This window comes from Rhea americana, unplaced genomic scaffold (genome assembly GCF_003343005.1).
Source record: "Rhea americana isolate MKP2758 unplaced genomic scaffold, rheAme1 scaffold_221, whole genome shotgun sequence".
In the NCBI taxonomy this organism is placed as follows: domain Eukaryota; kingdom Metazoa; phylum Chordata; class Aves; order Rheiformes; family Rheidae; genus Rhea; species Rhea americana.
In genome coordinates, this window is record NW_028186333.1 from 1199988 (window position 1) to 1202119 (window position 2132).

Consider the following 2132-nt stretch of genomic DNA (forward strand, 5'->3'; position numbering starts at 1 on the left):
TGATTCTATGATTTTGAAACTCTCATTACTAAAGGCTCAAACAAATCACTTTAGTTATAACCCTGCAAGGTTACTTTCCAAGTCATACTAAGCTATGGTTAACACTGTCCCCTGTACATTATTGTTAGCATCAAAGATGGTAAGTTGCGGTAAAAGACACTTAYTATATACATTCTCTTCAGCAGCCAGTGCTGCAGGAATACAGGATGAACTGAACAGACAGGCTGGCTTCAAAGCACTTAAAACGCCAATAGTCTACTCCTGCTGTTGGCTTTTGTTCTCGAAGTTGTTAGCTATTCCTTCTGTTGTTTACACTAAATACTAATCAGTAAGATGAGGCATAAGTTTATTTTATCTTAATATGCCAAAAATGAAGAAAAACATCCAGATACAGTTAAAAAATAGAATTAGTTCAAGTTGTGAATGACTGCTGTGTCAATGACTGCTAGTTTTTTTATTGTAAAAAAAAACAGTAAGGCAGGCAGAATGGGAAGAGGGGAGAGGGAAAAAAAAATAAAGCCGTTTATCCAGAGAAAAGAACTGAACTCATGAGGTTTGTGGAGAATTCTAAGATTCCCTTTTCCTTCCTCCCCACAAGACTTTTGCTTAGARCAGTTCTAAAAATATTATGGCAAAATAAATAGTTTGAAGGAAGTTTCAAGCATTCTGTTGTCCTAAGAGGCTTTACAAAATGCTTTGAGGCATTAGTACACTAAAACACATTTTTCTGGCACTATATAGAATTACCTAGAAAAAAATACAGTAGATCACTAACAGTAGTGCCTGAATCAGGGCTACTTTTGGGGGGAAAGTATCAAGGGAATGTGTACTTTAACACGGGTGTTAACCAGAGTCACTTCCCCCTGAAACATCCTTGCCTTCCTTGTCTCACTGATCTCCCCTTTCCASGCTCACTCAGGCAACTCTTCCAACTCTCTAGCCAGCCCATTTCCTTGCACTGGCAGTGAACACTTCAGTCCTCCCCTTGCGACACCGACAGGGTACTCAAATCTCAGTTTCTAGATGAAGAGCAGCCACAGCAAGAAATGCCGAACTGCAGCCCAGCAGTGCGGGCACTGGACRGAAGCACACAGATGAAATCTCTACAGAGTTTACCCAGAAGTCGTCCGTTGCCAACAATGATTTTTAAAGCACTTACAACCAGCAAATGTGAATGCCATTAGTGAGAGCGAGGAAAAAAAAGGGGCTATACCATCCCAGGTCTTGAGACCTCACTCCAAAACAGAGGAGCTACACCTGGAAATCACTTTTGCTAAATGTCTCAACTAACTGTTCAGCCAAGCATCTATAAAGTCAAGAATTTTCTTATCATATTCTTCTGTTAAAAAAAAAAAAAAAAAGCCACAAGGCTACTGAGATTTTTCAGCCAGAACAGCTGAAGTCTGACAAAGTTATACACACCTACCAATAAACACACTGAACTTGGCAAGGCTTGTACCCTCTCCCCTTTTCTCCGAACAGGCGCTAGGTAACTCAGGGACGCTCCGGACCCACCCGCAGCAGAGGCTGCATGGAGATCCAAGGGGCAGTTTGCATTCCTCCGGGCGGTACGTGACTGGAGAACACAGGCACGCCGGTGCGCTGGCACCCGCACGCTGACGACTGAACCGCTGCTGCTCGGCAGGACCGCGCTGCCCGCGGCGCGACGGACCGCCGGGCACCGCCACCCGCGGACCTGCGCGCCGCCCCGCCGCCCGCGTCCTGCCGGCTCGCGGGCACCCGCGCGGGCGCTCTGCACGCCAGGGAGAAAAACGACCCCCCCCCCAAAAAAAAGGAATTTTAGATCCCTCTTTGATTGATTTGTAGTGGAAGCTCGCACACCCGGGGATAACTTCCGAGCACGTCCCACCGCCGGCGTACGCGCGGGACGCGGCGGAGGGGCGCAACCCAGGGGCACCACGGCACGGCACGGCCCGGCTCGGCTCGGCCCGGCTCGGCCAGCGGGCGTGGCGGCGGCCCCTGCGCGGACAAACAACGCCCGCCGCGGCGGCGGCACTCACGCAGGCAGAGCTGGACGACGTAGGCGTAGTAGGACCAGCAGAGGATGCTGGAGATGAAGAGCACCGGCACCCAGTAGAGCAGCCGCCGGCAGCGTCGCCGCACGCCGCCCC

General features: G+C 49.7%; 1 protein-coding gene across 1 annotated transcript in view; it reads right to left on the reverse strand.

Annotated features, from left to right (window-relative positions):
- The window catches only part of ZDHHC2 (zDHHC palmitoyltransferase 2), a gene marked incomplete at its 5' end in the record, with an annotated part of 38430 nt that extends 36300 nt beyond the window's left edge, over positions 1–2130 (reverse strand). The window contains one exon of the mRNA XM_085305520.1: positions 2022–2130. Coding sequence (XP_085161646.1) covers positions 2022–2130 — 109 coding nt within the window. The remainder of the gene's footprint in view (positions 1–2021) is intronic.
- Positions 2131–2132: the final 2 nt, after the last annotated feature.